This window comes from Centropristis striata, chromosome 10 (assembly GCF_030273125.1).
Source record: "Centropristis striata isolate RG_2023a ecotype Rhode Island chromosome 10, C.striata_1.0, whole genome shotgun sequence".
Lineage (NCBI taxonomy): Eukaryota > Metazoa > Chordata > Actinopteri > Perciformes > Serranidae > Centropristis > Centropristis striata.
In genome coordinates, this window is record NC_081526.1 from 35818219 (window position 1) to 35837679 (window position 19461).

Sequence of the window (19461 nt, forward strand, 5' to 3'; positions counted from 1 at the left end):
GTTTTACAAGTAAAATGTCAAAATAGTAAAGGACATTATTATTTCTTCATTAAGATGTCAAATTATTAGCCTGGCTAACACCAGACTATTCTCAAATGAGGGCTAGTCTGGCAACGAGCAATGTATTTTTCCGTAGAGGAGGTGTGGTTTACGATCCTCCAGAGCCGTTTATTGGACGCTTATAAATGTCTATCAAAAGCGTCTGTAGGTAGCTCTTAGCCAATCAGATCAGTTATACCAGATGACGTAGTAGAGCAACAGAAATGGATTTTTGTTGTGTGTGTGTCTGTGAGAGAGTGTTGCTTGTTGCTTTGCTTCTCCAGTTCTCGCTTTCTGCAAGATTATTTATTTTCACACATCCACTGATATTATGGGCAATAATCAAGCTGCTGCGGGCCTCTTGGCGGCTCCGCTGTCCGTGGTAGCGGGGCTATTAGCCGTTAGCGGCTATTAGCTATTAGCGGCTATTAGCCGCTAACGGCGCTAATAGCCGTTAGCGCCGCCGCAGTTCGAAATTAAATTCGAGCGCGCAAGGCATTCTGGGTATACCCAGGCTATCAAATTATAGTTATTTACAGGAAATTTGTTTAAGTTGTTTAATGTTCTGCTTGATAAATTTCTGAATTACGGCTGAATTTCTAAATTTCCGCCGCAGTTCGAAATTAAATTCGAGCGCGCAAGGCAGTCTGGGTATACCCAGGCTATCAAATTATAGTTATTTACAGGAAATTTGTTTAAGTTGTTTAATGTTCTGCTTGATAAATTTCTGACTTCTCAGAAAAGCCCAGTGAGCCGGCTCAGATTTGGTTATAAAAAGGTGAATTTACTTTGTTATTTGCCAAATGAATAACAATAACATTTAGTTTTGAACAAGCTTTTGACAGATTTCTGAAATATTGATGTTTTCTCTTTTTTATAATATATTTGTAAAGCACTGGATATACTAAACTCGCATAAATATGGAAAAAGACTTAAAGAAAAGAAAGGCGTTTCTGGGAAATCTACACTTGGGAGTGTGCGGCCCTAAGCCATTTCCTTGTAATGGCCTCTCTGGAAGCAGCACAGAGTATGCCAAAAAGATATTTTGTTTTCATATTTATGGATGTTGAATGAAATCCAATAAAGAGATCATGCCATTTAAAGTCTTTAGTCTCTTTGTGTTATGTGTGTGGCGTACATTAATACAAAGAGAGAGAAGAGAAAAAGAGATCATGCCACTTATTATCCCAAACATTGTCACTAATTCTGTGTTGATTTCACCCCAGAACAAATGGTGATGATCGGCTTCCCGGGCTGCAGTTTATGCAGCAAATTTAACAGTTTCAAATGTTTTTATATCAAACATTTGTGTTTCTTTCACAATTTACTTGTGTAATTTTGCTCTCTCAGACATCTATACAGCATGTTGGCATCACAGGAGTCCGGGTGCAGAATCTGAAGTGTACCAACGATTCTAATAGATCTCCTAAATCAGGGGTTGAAGAAAGCATACACCACTGGATTTATACAGGAGTTACAATAAAGTAGCCAGAAAATGCCACAATGCCTAAAACTTGTGTCAATGTGATGGAATTCAGTTGGTTAACAAGATGTAATACAGAGTTGGGTAATAATGTTTACTTTATATTTATATATACACAATAAAAAAAAGAAAGCAGGTCAATTTTAACCCAGGAGGTGAAACTTTGCACAATCAGTGTGAAGACAATATTAATAGATGGCATGATGAGGAGTGGGCTCTTTAGCTAGCAAAGTTCTATTTTCATTTTGAAATTTCAATCATTATCCTTCATTTTTGTCACACTACAGTATGTTGGCATCACAGGAGTATGACTGCAGTATCTGAAGTGTAACAATGATTCTAATAGATCTCCTAAACCAGGGGTAGAAAAAAGCATACACCACTGGATTTATACAGGAGTTACAATAAAGCCAGACCCCAAAAACTGAAAACGCTGCAGTGGTGGACATGTCCTGGCCTGCAAGAGACGGGTAAAAATAAGGACAGAAACACATTAGAAACACAACCACGACAACACCGAGAGTCCTGGCTGCTTTTCTCTCAGACTTCTTGGCAGATCCACTCACTGAGCCCTGCCGTGTGACTGCTGTAATATGAGACCTCATGGCACGAGCCTGAGACACAGCCACCACAAATACTCTCATATACAGAACTATGATGACAGCAATGGGGCCAACAAAGGTCAACATGACATCAACAGCTCCTGTTACGAAGTTAATAACAACTATACACTCTCCGTAGCAGGAATTATATCTGTCTGGATGTTTCAAGAAGTCCATCAGTATCACACCATTATATAACACAGAACAGGCCCAACACAGGCAGACACACACTTTAACTCTTCTCTGAGTGACTTTGGTGGGGTAACACAAAGGGTCACAGATGGCCACATATCGATCAGCTGATATGAGCACCATGTTCCCCACCGAGGCAGATGTGAGGATAAAAGAGGCATAATAAAACAGTCCACACATCAAGCTCCCCAAAACCCAGCAGCCCCCAAGAAGAAGGATTTGGAACGGCATGAGCAGGAGGCCGACAAGGAGGTCAGAGACAGCCAGAGAGAGGAGGATGAGGTTGGTAGAGGTGTGGAGCTGCCTGGAGAAGAAGAATCATCACAATAAAACAATGACATCTGTATGAAAAGTCAAATAAACAAATTACAATGCCATGTAGAGCATGTATAAATATATTCAAATAGCTAGGATGTTCTTTCCAAAGGTCTGGACATGAAAATAGACACAGTAAATCTATCAGTTTTGTATTCTACTGTATATGTGTCTGTAGTAGAGAAGGAGAAGGTCAGGGAGCATTCATATCATCAATATGTTCACTGATATTCAAGTTATTAGTTATAGTAGAACAAGGTATTTTACTATGCAAAACATATAAACTGTTTTGATGTTCCCATCTCAAAGTGTTATATTCATCAAATGCCACATAAACATTAAATCTATTTCTAGTAAAGGAAATAAAATAAAGTGTATATTTATGCCTGAAGTGTGAGATGGAGATGATGACAAGCAGGTTGAGAGCCACAGTGAGCAGAGAAATGCAGGACATGAGGATGTAAAGGAATATGGTCTCAGCACGATGCTGCACTGGCTTCCTGCAGGAGGTGTTGAGGAGCTGTGGAAAGCAGAGTTCAGCTCCCTGCAGAGTCTCCATCATCAGAAAGAGGCTGCTGAGGTCTGAAAGCTTTCTGACAAGAGTTCTCTGTCATGAAGCCGATTCATCTTGCTCCTCCCCAATGGCCAATGACGACAATCAGAGAGAGCCGAGTATGTGATATAAAACTGTTATTACAAGTTGAACATGAATGAACCTCACCTCTGTTTGTTTGTTAGAAATATAAGAATTCAACAACAAACAAGGCAAACAAATTTGCCCTTCAGCTTTCCCCTGACCTGCTGGTGGAACATTAGTTTGTGCTTCTTTGCTTAGGACTTTGTCTGTTCAGAAATATAAGATTCCCACTCTGTCTTGTTACTGGTGCCATTGTTTGGAAGTATTGCACAAGATTTTCTGTTCTGTCGGTCATTTTTACTTTGTGTACTTTTGACATGTTTGTTTTGGTGGATCCTGGAGACAGAGATTATTGTGATATTTGTGTAGCCACACCACTTGAAGTTGAATGTTCATCATTGCTTCACACAAACACAAGTTTGTGCATGCAATTATACTCTCCCAACAAATGCTTTGACGAAGAATTCAAAGTTGGCACATGGTCTTTTGTTCTCCAAGGAGAGACAAAGACAATCCCTCTCTCCACTATCTTGTTTTGGTTTTATGATCTATAACCTAACTCAGGCAGCAATCTTGCCACATACAAGTGCGTGTGCGCGCACACACACACACACACACACACACACACACACACACACACACATATACAGATACTCTCCCTCTCTCACAACCCCACACTGTAAATAATATGTTAGATTTGACATTGTGTGTCGTGTTTTGCTTTACTTTGCTTTATTTAAAAAGAATAAATACTTTTTGGAATAAACATGCTGTCCATTTAATGTTGTATATGAATGACTGAGTGATGCCAACCTCTTCTGTGAAAAGGATTCCCTAAAAAGGACCCCCTAGCCCTAACCCTAATTCATCAATCATTACTAACTATTAATATTGGAATTTGAACATAATTTTTAAGTTCCAACTTGATAATTTAGTAACTTTATGAGACTGAATGAGGATTTTAGGCTCTTTTCTCTGTTTTACAGAGTGGTGCCCCATATCGAAGTGACTTAGAATAAATAAAGTGATATCATTTATTATAATTAATCATTACTTATGATAATTATTAATAATGTAAGGGCCACAGGTTTGTCACAAATGTTCATTTGTATCTATAAATAATACTAACAATTGTGGTGCCCCAGGTGAGTTGAGTAAATCAGGTCATACCATATTTTTTTTATCATTAATAATTATGTACAATAATTGAAAATAATTCAGATAGTTATCTTAACCCACTTTCGAAACCCTAACATTATATTGTGCATCATGTTTCTCCTTTTCTTATATTTGTGGTGCCCCTTTGGGAGGTATCCATTTATTTATTTGATGAGGCATAATCACATGTTCAATATATTTATCCATACATTGATTTGCAACCCCTTTGTTCCCTACATATTGTGGTGCCCCGTGCGAGGCACGCCATATCTGTACCTGATATCCCTATATATGTTGGTGCCCCATGTGAGACATACTACAATTGGTAATCGTTCATAATTCTGCGATATTAGTATCAGCATATTCATTTTTGGTCCACACCAAAACTTTGATTCCAATTCTAGACTTGCTATAAGTCTTAAGTCTTAAATTTAGTAAAAGCAATTCGAGTGATTTGTGGATTGGTAACCTCCACCTCTAAACCATTCAATCTGCTAAGTTAACCATTTGCTGTTGATAACTATCTTAAACCTACTTAAACCTACTCTGTATACGTTTTAAAAGTTCAGCTCAACATGTAGCTGTATTTTGCCGTTACTGCCGTGTATTTCAGCATAGGCAAGAGATTGAGATTGAGTCTGGGCCACAGCGTACTTCCAGCACTGTGAACAAATAAGTTTGTTCCTTGCAGTTTCTTCCACGTGTTTCAGCTGACAGTCGCAGATAGTGGTTGCAAGTGTTGCGCACGTCATGGTACTATCAGCGACCGCAATCCATTCTTTGTGAATTTACCCCTCAGTCAGAGCGTAATGTTAATCCTAGCTAGAGATGCCATAAATGTAAGTACGATTGTTTGGTGACGCAAGTTATTTCTGGAAAAAGTCGCTTAAGACCCTAACCCTAATTAATGACAGCTTACTAGCCACTAATTAGCAGTGAATGTAACCTGTCACCCAAAGGGTTATCGGAGTCACACATGAACTAATAGTTTGTTTGTCAGATCACATTTTTCTTTTTTAGGTGAGTTTAAAAGACTGGCAGATCAAAAGAAGAAATAGTTCAAGAAGTTATGACTGTGGTCATGAGGAGGGGGGCGGGGGGTCACTCGGTTGTCTGGGAGCAATGTTTTGATAGTGGAGCTAATTACAAGGTGGCAGCCCAAAGAGTATGACATGCTTAATAGGTGGTGGAGTGAGAAAAGAGATAAATAAGCTGTATATCAGAGGAGAAATCAGAAGCTGCTGAGCTCCGGTAGCGTTCTGATCAAACCTCTGTGTCGATGGAAGAAGTTGAACTCTGCTTTCCACAAATCAACACCTCCTGCAGGAAGCTGAGTCACCCTCACCTAGAGGCCTCGCTCATTTACACTCTGCTGTCATGCATCTCTCTGCTCACTGTGTTCCTCAATCTGCTGGTCATCGTCTCCATCTCACACTTCAGGCACATATACATAGACTTCCTGGTGGGTTTCCTGCAGATGCCAGTTGAAATCATCCTTTATGACGGCTGCTGGATCCTGGGTGACCTCATGTGTGCTGTGAACTACTTTTTAGGCGCCCTCACTGTCAGTGTCTCGGTAGGAAACATGGTGCTCATATCAGTTGACCGCTACGTAGCTATTTGTGACCCCATGTTTTACTCCACCAAAGTCACTCCGCAAAGAGTCCAGCAGTGCATTTGTCTGTGTTGGATCATTTCTGCTTTGCACTACAGCTGGTTGCTGAGAGATTTGCTGAAACAACCAGGCAGGTATAACTCGTGTTATGGAGACTGTGCATTTGTTATTAATTATGTTGAAGGGGCTGTTGACCTTGTTCTTTCCTTTTTCGGCCCCATTCTTGTCATAATAGTTCTGTATATGAGAGTGTTTGTGGTGGCTGTGTCTCAGGCTCGAGCCATGAGGTCTCATATTGCAGCTGTCAAACTGCAGGACTCAAAGACAATAACTGTGAAGAAATCTGAGCTGAAAGCAGCCAGGACTCTTGGTGTTGTTGTAGTTGTGTTCCTTCTGTGTTCCTTACCGTATTATTGTTTCAGTGTTGCAGCTGAGGACAACTTGGTAGGGTCAGCGTCTGCTGCCGTTCAGATTTGGATGTTGTATTTAAACTCGTGTATAAACCCTGTGATCTATGTCTTCTTCTACCCCTGGTTTAAAAAATCTATTAAAATCATTGTTACACTCCAAATCCTGCAGCCCCGCTCCTCAGAGACCAACATGCTGGAGTGAGAGAGATGTGATGGAGTGTCCATTCTTTATACAATCTAAAGTCAGGACAACCAAGTTATATTAACAAAAATAAATAATGGCACTATGTTTATAGAATACAAAGTTAAAACATTTAATTCATATGAAAGTTTCCATTAGAGTGTTTAATATTGTTTGTGCTCTTCACAATCATGAAACAAAGTTTCCATTCTTTATGCAACCTAAAATCAATCATGTAAAAAAATTTGTTTCATGACTGTGAAGATTACAAATAATATTAAATACTGTAATGGAAACTGTTATATAAATTGAGTCATCAATACTTTTCTCCACATATATCCTCATTTACTACATGAATTATATAAAAAGTTCTATGTTTTCCTGTGATTGTAGTGTGTCACATTTTTTCTCTATATTTGTTCTGTACTTGGAAACAAGTAATTAAAACAGTACGAAACAGTATCAGTATCTCTTTGTTTGTGACAGGATTGAAGATGGTGGAGTTTTAAAGCAAATGAGTCACTCAACAATGGAAAATGTGTTAGTCAAATTTAATAACAAGGCAGAAAACTTCAATAACATAAAGAGAAAAGACATTTTTATGTAGATCAGTTCACATATTCTGAATTTATAAATGTTTAAATATCAGGATATTTGAGAAAACAGGAATTTCCTGGCCAGTTAATGTAAGTGTTGGGATCACATTTAAGATTGGATTTTGTTTGTTTTGTTTTGATTTGTGCATTTGAACTGATTTTTAAAAAAAGCAGCAGCATCTTCAAAAAGTCTCTTCAAAAAATACACCTGCTGTCCATTTAATGTTGTACATGTATGACTGAGATGCCAACCTCTTCTATGAAAATAATAACAAATTTCTTCATCCATTACTTAATATTTATATGGTAGTTTGCTTACAATTATTGACTTAATTATTAATCAGAATTCCAAAGTGGTGCCCCATCTAGAGGTGACTTTGAGTAAATCAAGTCATGTCAATCAACTATAATACCTAATAATTATTTATGATAAGTATTAATAATTCTTATTGCCTCCTAAACACACTTTTGAAACGTGAAATGTGTTGCATAGGAAGCCCTGAGATATTTGGGGTACTAATATTAGTACTATAGTTGCCCCAGTGCACAACATAAGGTTGTTGAATTCAGTGACCCAAAGAATCAATATTTCCAAATGATAAGAACAGAAAGGGTAAACAAAAATGCCTTGCATAACAAACACTGAAAATCGTTTTGTTCTTAACCTTTCTGTTGTCCTCAGGTCAAATTCATTTTTATACAGTTTTACAGTTTTGTTTTTAAAATAGAAAAAAAAGCAAACAGGACAATAATAGACATGTAATCACACCCATACAAACAGTGCTTACCAAATTTATTAGACCTGTGGTTTGTGCCAGAGCTATCCTAAAATAACAGCATGAGTAATTACTAAAATATTTTTTTATGATCTGTAATGGTTAATACAGCAGTATGTAGAAGCTCTAACCCAAATGATATTTTTAATGCTAAAATATAATTATTATTGTTATCCGTGAATTTTCAAATTTACTGTTTTACAAGTAAAATGTCAAAATAGTAAAGGACATTATTTTTTCTTCATTAAGATGTCAAATTATAGTTATTTACAGAAAAATTGTTTAAGTTGTTTAATGTTCTGCTTGATTAATTTCTGACTTCTCAGAGAAGCCCAGTGAGCCGGCTCAGATTTGGTTATAAAAAGGTGTATTTACTTCATTTGCCAAATGAATAACAATTACATTTTAGTTTTAAACAAGCTTTTGACAGATTTCTGAAATATTGATGTTTTCTCTTTTTTATAATATATTTGTAAAGCACTGTATATACTAAACTCGCATAAATATGGAAAAAGACTTAAAGAAAAGAAAGGCGTTTCTGGGAAATCTACACTTGGGAGTGTGCGGCCCTAAGCCATTTCCTTGTAATGGCCTCTCTGGAAGCAGCACAGAGTATGCCAAATAGATATTTTGTTTTCATATTTATGGATGTTGAATGAAATCCAATAAAGAGATCATGCCATTTAAAGTCTTTAGTCTCTTTGTGTTATGTGTGTGGCGTACATTAATACAAAGAGAGAGAAGAGAAAAAGAGATCATGCCACTTATTATCCCAAACATTGTCACTAATTCTGTGTTGATTTCACCCCAGAACAAATGGTGATGATCGGCTTCCCGGGCTGCAGTTTATGCAGCAAATTTAACAGTTTCAAATGTTTTTTTACAGCATGTTGGCATCACAGGAGTCCGGGTGCAGAATCTGAAGTGTACCAACGATTCTAATAGATCTCCTGAACCAGGGGTTGAAGAAAGCATACACCACTGGATTTATACAGGAGTTACAATAAAGTAGCCAGAAAATGCCACAATGCCTAAAACTTGTGTCAATGTGATGGAATTAAGTTGGTTAACAAGATGTAATATAGAGTTGGGTAATAATGTTTACTTTATATTTATATATACACAATAAAAAAAGAAGGCAGGTCAATTTTAACCCTTTAACCCCACTTTGCACAATCAGTGTGAAGACAATATTAATAGATGGCATGATGAGGAGTGGGCTCTTTAGCTAACAAAGTTGTATTTTCATTTTGAAATTTCAATCATTATCCTTCATTTTTGTCACACTACAGTATGTTGGCATCACAGGAGTCTGACTGCAGTATCTGAAGTGTAACAATGATTCTAATAGATCTCCTAAACCAGGGGTAGAAAAAAGCATACACCACTGGATTTATACAGGAGTTACAATAAAGTAGCCAGACCCCAAAAACTGAAAACGCCGCACTGGTGGACATGTCCTGGCCTGCAAGAGACGGGTAAAAATAAGGACAGAAACACATTAGAAACACAACCACGACAACACCGAGAGTCCTGGCTGCTTTTCTCTCAGACTTCTTGGCAGTTCCACTCACTGAGCCCTGCAGTGTGACCGCTGTAATATGAGACCTCATGGCACGAGCCTGAGACACAGCCACCACAAATACTCTCATATACAGAACTATGATGACAGCAATGGGGCCAACAAAGGTCAACATGACATCAACAGCTCCTGTTACGAAGTTAATAACAACTACACACTCTCCGTAGCAGGAATTATATCTGTCTGGATGTTTCAAGAAGTCCATCAGTATCACACCATTATATAACACAGAACAGGCCCAACACAGGCAGACACACACTTTAACTCTTCTCTGAGTGACTTTGGTGGGGTAACACAAAGGGTCACAGATGGCCACATATCGGTCAGCTGATATGAGCACCATGTTCCCCACTGAGGCAGATGTGAGGATAAAAGAGGCATAATAAAACAGTCCACATATCAAGCTCCCCAAAACCCAGCAGCCCCCAAGAAGAAGGATTTGGAACGGCATGAGCAGGAGGCCGACAAGGAGGTCAGAGACAGCCAGAGAGAGGAGGATGAGGTTGGTAGAGGTGTGGAGCTGCCTGGAGAAGAAGAATATCATCACTAAAACAATGACATCTGTATGAAAAGTCAAATAAACAAATTACAATGCCATGTAGAGCATGTATAAATATATTCAAATAGCTAGGATGTTCTTTCCAAAGGTCTGGACATGAAAATAGACACAGTAAATCTATCAGTTTTGTATTCTACTGTATATGTGTCTGTAGTAGGGAAGGAGAAGGTCAGGGAGCATTCATATCATCAATATGTTCACTGATATTCAAGTTATTAGTTATAGTAGAACAAGGTATTTTACTATGCAAAACATATAAACTGTTTTGATGTTCCCATCTCAAAGTGTTATATTCATCAAATGCCACATAAACATTAAATCTATTTCTAGTAAAGGAAATAAAATAAAGTGTATCTTTATGCCTGAAGTGTGAGATGGAGATGATGACAAGCAGGTTGAGAGCCACAGTGAGCAGAGAAATGCAGGACATGAGGATGTAAAGGAATATGGTCTCAGCACGATGCTGCACTGGCTTCCTGCAGGAGGTGTTGAGGAGCTGTGGAAAGCAGAGTTCAGCTCCCTGCAGAGTCTCCATCATCAGAAAGAGGCTGCGGAGGTCTGAAAGCTTTCTGACAAGAGTTCTCTGTCATGAAGCCGATTCATCTTGCTCTTCCCCAATGGCCAATGACGACAATCAGAGAGAGCCGAGTATGTGATATAAAACTGTTATTACAAGTTGAACATGAATGAACCTCACCTCTGTTTGTTTGTTAGAAATATAAGAATTCAACAACAAACAAGGCAAACAAATTTGCCCTTCAGCTTTCCCCTGACCTGCTGGTGGAACATTAGTTTGTGCTTCTTTGCTTAGGACTTTGTCTGTTCAGAAATATAAGATTCCTACTCTGTCTTGTTACTGGTGCCATTGTTTGGAAGTATTGCACAAGATTTTCTGTTCTGTCGGTCATTTTTACTTTGTGTACTTTTGACATGTTTGTTTTGGTGGATCCTGGAGACATAGATTATTGTGATATTTGTGTAGCCACACCACTTGAAGTTGAATGTTCATCATTGCTTCACACAAACACAAGTTTGTGCATGCAATTATACTCTCCCAACAAATGCAATTTGATCTGGCACATTAAATCCCACTTTTACACAGACATACAGCTTTGACAAAGAATTCAAAGTTGGCACATGGTCTTTTGTTCTCCAAGGAGAGGCAAAGACAATCCCTCTCTCCACTATCTTGTTTTGGTTTTATGATCTATAACCTAACTCAGGCAGCAATCTTGCCACATACAAGTGCGTGCGCGCGCACACACACACACACACACACACACACACACACATATACAGATACTCTCCCTCTCTCACAACCCCACACTGTAAGTAATATGTTAGATTTGACATTGTGTGTCGTGTTTTGCTTTACTTTGCTTTATTTAAAAAGAATAAATACTTTTTGGAATAAACATGCTGTCCATTTAATGTTGTATATGAATGACTGAGTGATGCCAACCTCTTCTGTGAAAAGGATTCCCTAAAAAGGATTCCCTAGCCCTAACCCTAATTCATCAATCATTACTAACTATTAATATGGGAATTTGAACATAATTATTAAGTTCCAACTTGATAATTTAGTAACTTTATGAGACTGAATGAGGATTTTAGGCTCTTTTCTCTGTTTTACAGAGTGGTGCCCCATATCGAAGTGACTTAGAATAAATAAAGTGATATCATTTATTGTAATTAATCATTACTTATGATAATTATTAATAATGTAAGGGCCACAGGTTTGTCACAAATGTTCATTTGTATCTATAAATAACACTAACAATTGTGGTGCCCCAGGTGAGTTGAGTAAATCAGGTCATACCATATTTTTTATCATTAATAATTATGTACAATAATTGAAAATAATTCAGATAGTTATCTTAACCCACTTTCGAAACCCTAACATTATATTGTGCATCATGTTTCTCCGTTTCTTATATTTGTGGTGCCCCTTTGAGAGGTATCCATTTATTTATTTGATGAGGCATAATCACACGTTCAATATATTTATCCATACATTGATTTGCAACCCCTTTGCTCCCTACATATTGTGGTGCCCCGTGCGAGGCACGCCATATCTGTACCTGATATCCCTATATATGTTGGTGCCCCATGTGAGACATATTAAAATTGGTAATCGTTCATTATTCTGCGATATTAGTATCAGCCTATTCATTTTTGGTCCACACCAAAACTTTGATTCCAATTCTAGACTTGCTATAAGTCTTAAGTCTTAAATTTAGTAAAAGCAATTCGAGTGATTTGTGGATTGGTAACCTCCACCTCTAAACCATTCAATCTGCTAAGTTAACCATTTGCTGTTGATAACTATCTAAGTTAAACCTACTCTGTATACGTTTTAAAAGTTCAGCTCAACATGTAGCTGTATTTTGCCGTTACTGCCGTGTATTTCAGCATAGGCAAGAGATTGAGATTGAGTCTGGGCCACAGCGTACTTCCAGCACTGTGAACAAATAAGTTTGTTCCTTGCAGTTTCTTCCACGTGTTTCAGCTGACAGTGGCAGATAGTGGTTGCAAGTGTTGCGCACGTCATGGTACTATCAGCGACCGCAATCCATTCTTTGTGAATTTACCCCTCAGTCAGAGCGTAATGTTAATCCTAGCTAGAGATGCCATAAATGTAAGTACAATTGTTTGGTGACGCAAGTTATTTCTGGAAAAAGTCACTTAAGACCCTAACCCTAAATAATGACAGCTTACTAGCCACTAATTAGCAGTGAATGTAACCTGTCACCCAAAGGGTTATCGGAGTCACACATGAACTAATAGTTTGTTTGTCAGATCACATTTTTCTTTTTTAGGTGAGTTTAAAAGACTGGCAGATCAAAAGAAGAAATAGTTCAAGAAGTTATGACTGTGGTCATGAGGAGGGGGGCGGGGGGTCACTCGGTTGTCTGGGAGCAATGTTTTGATAGTGGAGCTAATTACAAGGTGGTAGCCCAAAGAGTATGACATGCTTAATAGGTGGTGGAGTGAGAAAAGAGATAAATTAGCTGTATATCAGAGGAGAAATCAGAAGCTGCTGAGCTCCGGTAGCGTTCTGATCAAACCTCTGTGTCAATGGAAGAAGCTGAACTCTGCTTTCCACAAATCAACACCTCCTGCAGGAAGCTGAGTCACCCTCACCTAGAGGCCTCGCTCATTTACACTCTGCTGTCATGCATCTCTCTGCTCACTGTGTTCCTCAATCTGCTGGTCATCGTCTCCATCTCACACTTCAGGCACATATTAACTCCTCTGCATGAAATGATTTGCTTTGTCTAATGTGGTTTTGACATGTGTTGCAATGATTTTTTCACATGTCAGGTTGCTTCACATCCACTAACCCTCTCCTGCAGGACATAAATAATGCACATGAGTTATATTTTCTTCTTTTTATATTGTGCATACTGGTTGTTTGCAAATGATTTTACATCTGCAGTACTGTGTTGTATTTACACTTGTTCCTACAGGACAGTTCATCCTCCGTGTATCAGAGCTGTTAATAACACTGCTGTCTACAAAAACTACAAAAAAAACATATTCAGTGTTTACCTTTCCCTTTTCCAGGCAGCTCCCCACCCCCACCAATCTCCTTCTGTATTTTAATATTGGCGTCTGGTTTTCTGTGAATGATAATTGACACTATTACTTAATATAAATATATTGCTGGTCTTCCTCTCCAGGCAGCTCAACACCCCCACCAAGCTCCTCCTCCTCTCTCTGGCTGTCTCAGACTTCCTGGTGGGTTTCCTGCAGATGCCAGTTGAAATCATCCTTTATGATGGCTGCTGGATCCTGGGTGACCTCATGTGTGCTGTGACCTCCTTTTTAGGCGCCCTCATTGTCAGTGTCTCGGTAGGAAACATGGTGCTCATATCAGTTGACCGCTACATAGCTATTTGTGACCCCATGTTTTACTCCACCAAAGTCACTCCGCAAAGAGTCCAGCGGTGCATTTGTCTGTGTTGGATCATTTCTGGTTTGCACAACAGCTGGTTGCTGAGAGATTTACTGAAACAACCAGGCAGGTATAACTCCTGTTATGGAGACTGTGCAATTGTTATTAATTATGTTGAAGGGGCTGTTGACCTTGTTCTTTCCTTTTTCGGCCCCATTCTTGTCATAATAGTTCTGTATATGAGAGTGTTTGTGGTGGCTGTGTCTCAGGCTCGAGCCATGAGGTCTCATATTGCAGCTGTCAAACTGCAGGACTCAAAGACAATAACTGTGAAGAAATCTGAGCTGAAAGCAGCCAGGACTCTTGGTGTTGTTGTAGTTGTGTTCCTTCTGTGTTCCTTACCGTATTATTGTTTCAGTGTTGCAGCTGAGGACAACTTGGTAGGGTCAGCGTCTGCTGCCGTTCAGATTTGGATGTTGTATTTAAACTCGTGTATAAACCCTGTGATCTATGTCTTCTTCTACCCCTGGTTTAAAAAATCTATTAAAATCATTGTTACACTCCAAATCCTGCAGCCCCGCTCCTCCGAGACCAACATGCTGGAGTGAGAGAGATGTGATGGAGTGACCATTCTTTATACAACCTAAAATCAGGACAACCAAGTTATATTAACAAAAATAAATGGCAGTATGTTCATAGAATTCAATGTAAAAAAAAAATTGTTTCATGACTATGTAGAGTACAAATAATATTAAACACTGTAATGGAAACTGTTATATAAATTGAGTCATCAATACTTTCCACCACATATATCATCATTTACTACATGAATTATATAAAAAGTTCTATGTTTTCCTGTGATTGTAGTGTGTCACATTTTTTCTCTATATTTGTTCTGTACTTGATAATTTGGAAACAAGTAATTAAAACAGTACGAAACAGTATCAGTATCTCTTTGTTTGTGACAGGATTGAAGATGGTGGAGTTTTAAGCAAATGAGTCACTCAACAATGGAAAATGTGTTAGTCACATTTAATAACAAGGCAGAAAACTTCAATAACATCAAGAGAAAACACATTTTTATGTAGACCAGTTCACATATTCTGAATTTATAAATGTTTAAATATGAGGATATTTGAGAAAACAGGAATTTCCTGGACAGTTAATGTAAGTGTTGGGATCACATTTAAGATTGGATTTTGTTTGTTTTGTTTTGATTTGATTTGTGCATTTGAACTGATTTTTTTTTTAAAAAGCAGCAGCATTTTCAAAAAGTCTCTACAAAAAATACACCTGCTGTCCATTTAATGTTGTACATGTATGACTGAGATGCCAACCTCTTCTATGAAAATAATAACAAATTTCTTCATCCATTACTTGCTTACAATTATTAACTTAATTATTAATCAGAATTCCAAAGTGGTTCCCCATCTAGAGGTGACTTTGAGTAAATCAAGTCATGTCAATCAACTATAATACCTAATAATTATTTATGATAATTATTAATAATTCTTATTGCCTCCTAAACACACTTTTGAAACGTGAAATGTGTTGCATAGGAAGCCCTGAGATATTTGGGGTACTAATATTAATACTATAGTTGCCCCAGTGCACAAGAGGTTGTTGAATTCAGTGACCCAAAGAATCAATATTTCCAAATGATAAGAACAGAAAGGGTAAACAAAAATGCCTTGCATAACAAACACTGAAAATCGTTTTGTTCTTAACCTTTCTGTTGTCCTCAGGTCAAATTCATTTTTATACAGTTTTACAGTTTTGTTTTTAAATAGAAAAAAAAGCAAACAGGACAATAATAGACATGTAATCACACCCATACAAACAGTGCTTACCAAATTTATTAGACCTGTGGTTTGTGCCACAGCTATCCTAAAATAACAGCATGAGTAATTACTAAAATATTTTTTATGATCTGTAATGGTTTATACAGCAGTATGTAGAAGCTCTAACCCAAATGATATTTTTAATGCTAAAATATAATTATTATTGTTATCCGTGAATTTTCAAATTTACTGTTTTACAAGTAAAATGTCAAAATAGTAAAGGACATTATTATTTCTTCATTAAGATGTCAAATTATAGTTATTTACAGAAAAATTGGTTAAGTTGTTTAATGTTCTGCTTGATTAATTTCTGACTTCTCAGAGAAGCCCAGTGAGCCGGCTCAGATTTGGTTATAAAAAGGTGAATTTACTTTGTTATTTGCCAAATGAATAACAATTAAATTTTTGTTTTAAACAAGCTTTTGACAGATTTCTGAAATATAGATGTTTTCTATTTTTTATAATATATTTGTAAAGCACTGTATATACTAAACCCGCATAAATATGGAAAAAGACTTAAAGAAAAGAAAGGCGTTTCTGGGAAATCTACACTTGGGAGTGTGCGGCCTTAAGCCATTTCCTTGTAATAGCCTCTCTGGAAGCAGCACAGAGTATGCCAAATAGATATTTTGTTTTCATATTTATGGATGTTGAATGAAATCCAATATCCAATAACGAGATCATGCCATTTAAAGTCTTTAGTCTCTTTGTGTTATGTGTGTGGCGTACATTAATACAAAGAGAGAGAAGAGAAAAAGAGATCATGCCACTTATTATCCCAAACATTGGCACTAATTCTAATGTTTTTATATCAAACATTTGTGTTTCTTTCACAATTTACTTTTCTGTAATTTTGCTCTCTCAGACATCTATACAGCATGTTGGCATCACAGGAATCCGGGTGCAGAATCTGAAGTGTACCAACGATTCTAATAGATCTCCTAAACCAGCGGTTGAAGAAAGCATACACTACTGGATTTATACAGGAGTTACAATAAAGTAGCCAGAAAATGCCACAATGCGTAAAACTTGTCAATGTGATGGAATTCAGTTGGTTAACAAGATGTAATACAGAGTTGGGTAATAATGTTTACTTTATATTTATATGTACACAATAAAAAAAAGAAAGCAGGTCAATTTTAACCCAGGAGGTGAAACTTTGCACAGTCAGTGTGAAGACAATATTAATAGATGGCATGATGAGGAGTGGGCTCTTTAGCTAGCAAAGTTCTATTTTCATTTTGAAATTTCAATCATTATCCTTAATTTTTGTCACACTACAGTATGTTGGCATCACAGGAGTATGACTGCAGTATCTGAAGTGTAACAATGATTCTAATAGATCTCCTAAACCAGGGGTAGAAAAAAGCATACACCACTGGATTTATACAGGAGTTACAATAAAGCCAGACCCCAAAAACTGAAAACGCTGCAGTGGTGGACATGTCCTGGCCTGCAAGAGACGGGTAAAAATAAGGACAGAAACACATTAGAAACACAACCACGACAACACCGAGAGTCCTGGCTGCTTTTCTCTCAGACTTCTTGGCAGTTCCACTCACTGAGCCCTGTCGTGTGACCGCTGTAATATGAGACCTCATGGCACGAGCCTGAGACACAGCCGCCACAAATACTCTCATATACAGAACTATGATGACAGCAATGGGGCCAACAAAGGTCAACATGACATCAACAGCTCCTGTTACGAAGTTAATAACAACTATACACTCTCCGTAGCAGGAATTATATCTGTCTGGATGTTTCAAGAAGTCCATCAGTATCACACCATTATATAACACAGAACAGGCCCAACACAGGCAGACACACACTTTAACTCTTCTCTGAGTGACTTTGGTGGGGTAACACAAAGGGTCACAGATGGCCACATATCGGTCAGCTGATATGAGCACCATGTTCCCCACCGAGGCAGATGTGAGGATAAAAGAGGCATAATAAAACAGTCCACACATCAAGCTCCCCAAAACCCAGCAGCCCCCAAGAAGAAGGATTTGGAACGGCATGAGCAGGAGGCCGACAAGGAGGTCAGAGACAGCCAGAGAGAGGAGGATGAGGTTGGTAGAGGTGTGGAGCTGCCTGGAGAAGAAGAATATCATCACTAAAACAATGACATCTGTATGAAAAGTCAAATAAACAAATTACAATACCATGTAGAGCATGTATAAATATATTCAAATAGCTAGGATGTTCTTTCCAAAGGTCTGGACATGAAAATAGACACAGTAAATCTATCAGTTTTGTATTCTACTGTATATGTGTCTGTAGTAGAGAAGGAGAAGGTCAGGGAGCATTCATATCATCAATATGTTCACTGATATTCAAGTAATTAGTTATAGTAGAACAAGGTATTTTACTATGGAAAACATATAAACTGTTTTGATGTTCCCATCTCAAAGTGTTATATTCATCAAATGCCACATAAACATTAAATCTATTTCTAGTAAAGGAAATAAAATAAAGTGTATCTTTATGCCTGAAGTGTGAGATGGAGATGATGACAAGCAGGTTGAGAGCCACAGTGAGCAGAGAAATGCAAGACATGAAGATGTAAAGGAATATGGTCTCAGCACGATGCTGCACTGGCTTCCTGCAGGAGGTGTTGAGGAGCTGTGGAAAGCAGAGTTCAGCTCCCTGCAGAGTCTCCATCATCAGAAAGAGGCTGCTGAGGTCTGAAAGCTTTCTGACAAGAGTTCTCTGTCATGAAGCCGATTCATCTTGCTCCTCCCCAATGGCCAATGACGACAATCAGAGAGAGCCGAGTATGTGATATAAAACTGTTATTACAAGTTGAACATGAATGAACCTCACCTCTGTTTGTTTGTTAGAAATATAAGAATTCAAGAACAAACAAGGCAAACAAATTTGCCCTTCAGCTTTCCCCTGACATTAGTTTGTGCTTCTTTGCTTAGGACTTTGTCTGTTTAGAAATATAAGATTCCCACTCTGTCTTGTTACTGGTGCCATTGTTTGGAAGTATTGCACAAGATTTTCTGTTCTGTCGGTCATTTTTACTTTGTGTACTTTTGACATGTTTGTTTTGGTGGATCCTGGAGACAGAGATTATTGTGATATTTGTGTAGCCACACCACTTGAAGTTGAATGTTCATCATTGCTTCACACAAACACAAGTTTGTGCATGCAATTATACTCTCCCAACAAATGCAATTTGATCTGGCACATTAAATCACACTTTTACACAGACATACAGCTTTGACGAAGAATTCAAAGTTGGCACATGGTCTTTTGTTCTCCAAGGAGAGGCAAAGACAATCCCTCTCTCCACTATCTTGTTTTGGTTTTATGATCTATAACCTAACTCAGGCAGCAATCTTGCCACATACAAGTGCGTGCACGCGCACACACACACACACACACACACATATACAGATACTCTCCCTCTCTCACAACCCCACACTGTAAGTAATATGTTAGATTTGACATTGTGTGTCGTGTTTTGCTTTACTTTGCTTTATTTAAAAAGAATAAATACTTTTTGGAATAAACATGCTGTCCATTTAATGTTGTATATGAATGACTGAGTGATGCCAACCTCTTCTGT

General features: G+C 37.9%; 5 protein-coding genes across 5 annotated transcripts; 2 read left to right on the forward strand and 3 right to left on the reverse strand.

The window, feature by feature from the left end:
• Positions 1-1803: 1803 nt before the first annotated feature.
• Positions 1804-3190, reverse strand: LOC131979388 (trace amine-associated receptor 13c-like). Its single transcript, XM_059343352.1, has 2 exons — positions 3018-3190; positions 1804-2620 (listed from the first exon to the last, which is right to left on the reverse strand). The coding sequence occupies exons 1-2, from the start codon at positions 3188-3190 to the stop codon at positions 1804-1806; spliced, it is 990 nt and encodes a 329-aa protein (XP_059199335.1).
• Positions 3191-5705: 2515 nt separating this feature from the next.
• LOC131978656 (trace amine-associated receptor 13c-like) lies at positions 5706-6653 on the forward strand. The gene has a single exon (XM_059342366.1). The coding sequence runs from the start codon at positions 5706-5708 to the stop codon at positions 6651-6653; it is 948 nt and encodes a 315-aa protein (XP_059198349.1).
• A 2637-nt stretch (positions 6654-9290) lies between these two features.
• Positions 9291-10680, reverse strand: LOC131979362 (trace amine-associated receptor 13c-like). Its single transcript, XM_059343319.1, has 2 exons — positions 10508-10680; positions 9291-10110 (listed from the first exon to the last, which is right to left on the reverse strand). The coding sequence occupies exons 1-2, from the start codon at positions 10678-10680 to the stop codon at positions 9291-9293; spliced, it is 993 nt and encodes a 330-aa protein (XP_059199302.1).
• A 2543-nt stretch (positions 10681-13223) lies between these two features.
• On the forward strand, positions 13224-14920 carry LOC131978657 (trace amine-associated receptor 13c-like). Its single transcript, XM_059342367.1, has 2 exons — positions 13224-13384; positions 13829-14920. The coding sequence occupies exons 1-2, from the start codon at positions 13224-13226 to the stop codon at positions 14649-14651; spliced, it is 984 nt and encodes a 327-aa protein (XP_059198350.1). The 3' UTR covers positions 14652-14920.
• Positions 14921-17161: 2241 nt separating this feature from the next.
• LOC131979452 (trace amine-associated receptor 13c-like) lies at positions 17162-18548 on the reverse strand. Its single transcript, XM_059343438.1, has 2 exons — positions 18376-18548; positions 17162-17978 (listed from the first exon to the last, which is right to left on the reverse strand). Exons 1-2 carry the CDS (start codon positions 18546-18548, stop codon positions 17162-17164), a joined length of 990 nt encoding a protein of 329 aa, XP_059199421.1.
• Between the last annotated feature and the right edge of the window lie 913 nt (positions 18549-19461).

Excerpts from the sequence above, each read along its gene's own strand:
- LOC131979388 (XM_059343352.1), bottom strand. The coding sequence starts at position 3,190 with ATGGAGACTCTGCAGGGAGCTGAACTCTGCTTTCCACAGCTCCTCAAC. Across the intron at positions 2,621-3,017 it reads ATCTCCATCTCACACTTCAG|GCAGCTCCACACCTCTACCA; the intron begins GCATAAATATAC and ends CTTCTTCTCCAG.
- LOC131978656 (XM_059342366.1), top strand. The coding sequence starts at position 5,706 with ATGGAAGAAGTTGAACTCTGCTTTCCACAAATCAACACCTCCTGCAGG.
- LOC131979362 (XM_059343319.1), bottom strand. The coding sequence starts at position 10,680 with ATGGAGACTCTGCAGGGAGCTGAACTCTGCTTTCCACAGCTCCTCAAC. Across the intron at positions 10,111-10,507 it reads ATCTCCATCTCACACTTCAG|GCAGCTCCACACCTCTACCA; the intron begins GCATAAAGATAC and ends CTTCTTCTCCAG.
- LOC131978657 (XM_059342367.1), top strand. The coding sequence starts at position 13,224 with ATGGAAGAAGCTGAACTCTGCTTTCCACAAATCAACACCTCCTGCAGG. Across the intron at positions 13,385-13,828 it reads GTCTCCATCTCACACTTCAG|GCAGCTCAACACCCCCACCA; the intron begins GCACATATTAAC and ends CTTCCTCTCCAG.
- LOC131979452 (XM_059343438.1), bottom strand. The coding sequence starts at position 18,548 with ATGGAGACTCTGCAGGGAGCTGAACTCTGCTTTCCACAGCTCCTCAAC. Across the intron at positions 17,979-18,375 it reads ATCTCCATCTCACACTTCAG|GCAGCTCCACACCTCTACCA; the intron begins GCATAAAGATAC and ends CTTCTTCTCCAG.